Source organism: Fulmarus glacialis, unplaced genomic scaffold, assembly GCF_000690835.1.
Source record: "Fulmarus glacialis isolate BGI_N327 unplaced genomic scaffold, ASM69083v1 scaffold38900, whole genome shotgun sequence".
In the NCBI taxonomy this organism is placed as follows: domain Eukaryota; kingdom Metazoa; phylum Chordata; class Aves; order Procellariiformes; family Procellariidae; genus Fulmarus; species Fulmarus glacialis.
Genome location: NW_009186515.1, coordinates 1 through 1,060, shown reverse-complemented (window position 1 = coordinate 1,060; position 1,060 = coordinate 1). Strand labels below are relative to the sequence as shown.

General features: G+C 60.1%; 1 protein-coding gene across 1 annotated transcript in view; it reads right to left on the bottom strand.

The window, feature by feature from the left end:
- The window catches only part of LOC104084299 (serine/threonine-protein kinase SBK1-like), a 780-nt gene extending 547 nt beyond the window's left edge, over positions 1 to 233 (bottom strand). Inside the window, exon 1 of the mRNA XM_009588075.1 lies at positions 26 to 233. Coding sequence (XP_009586370.1) covers positions 26 to 233 — 208 coding nt within the window. The remainder of the gene's footprint in view (positions 1 to 25) is intronic.
- Positions 234 to 1,060: the final 827 nt, after the last annotated feature.

Below are 1,060 nucleotides of genomic sequence, written 5' to 3'. Positions count from 1 at the left end.
TAAGGCAGGGTGCCAGACATGGCACCCACCGCTGAGCCCTGCACACGGGTGAGCCCAAAGTCCCCCAGCTTCACCCGCCGGCACTCATGATCGAAGAGCAGCACGTTGTCCAGCTTGACGTCCCGGTGCACCAGGGCACGGCTGTGCATGAAGTCCAGCGCCTCGGCCAGCTGGGACGCACAGCGTTTCACCAGCTCCTCTGCCAGACCCTCCTGCAGGGAGGGTGGTACCATAACCCGCTGCACAGCCCCCTCCCCAAAGGGGCTGCTGCAGCACCCAGACCCCTGCCCAGCACCGCCAACCTGTGCTTTGCCCCACAGCAGCCTGTAGCCACATGCCTGCACTGCAGAGGGTCTCCCCATGCACAGCACGAGAATGCACCTCACTGCAAAGGGTCTCCTCCCATGCACGGCGTCACTGCACCCACTGCAAAGGGTCTCTTGTGCACGGCATCACTGCACTCACTGCAAAGGATCTCCTCCCATGCACAGTGTCACTGCACGCCACTGCAAAGGGTCTCCCCGCAAAAAGCATGCACCCACTGCAAATGATCTCCTGTGCACGGCATCACTGCACTCACTGCAAAGGATCTCCTCCCATGCACAGTGTCACTGCACGCCACTGCAAAGGGTCTCCCCGCAAAAAGCATGCACCCACTGCAAATGATCTCCTGTGCACGGCATCACTGCACTCACTGCAAAGGATCTCCTCCCATGCACAGTGTCACTGCACGCCACTGCAAAGGGTCTCCCCACAAAAAGCATGCACCCACTGCAAATGATCTCCTGTGCACGGCATCACTGCACTCACTGCAAAGGATCTCCTCCCATGCACAGTGTCACTGCACGCCACTGCAAAGGGTCTCCCCACAAAAAACATGCACCCCACTGCAAAGGGTGTCCCCACACACAGTGTCGCTGCACCCACTGCAAAGGGTCTCTCCCCAGGCACAGCGTGGGCACGCACTGCAAAGGGTCTGCCTGCACGGTGTGAGTGGGTGCTCCCCACGCACACAGTGTCACTGCACCCACTGCGAAGGGTTTCCCCATCAAAAGCATGA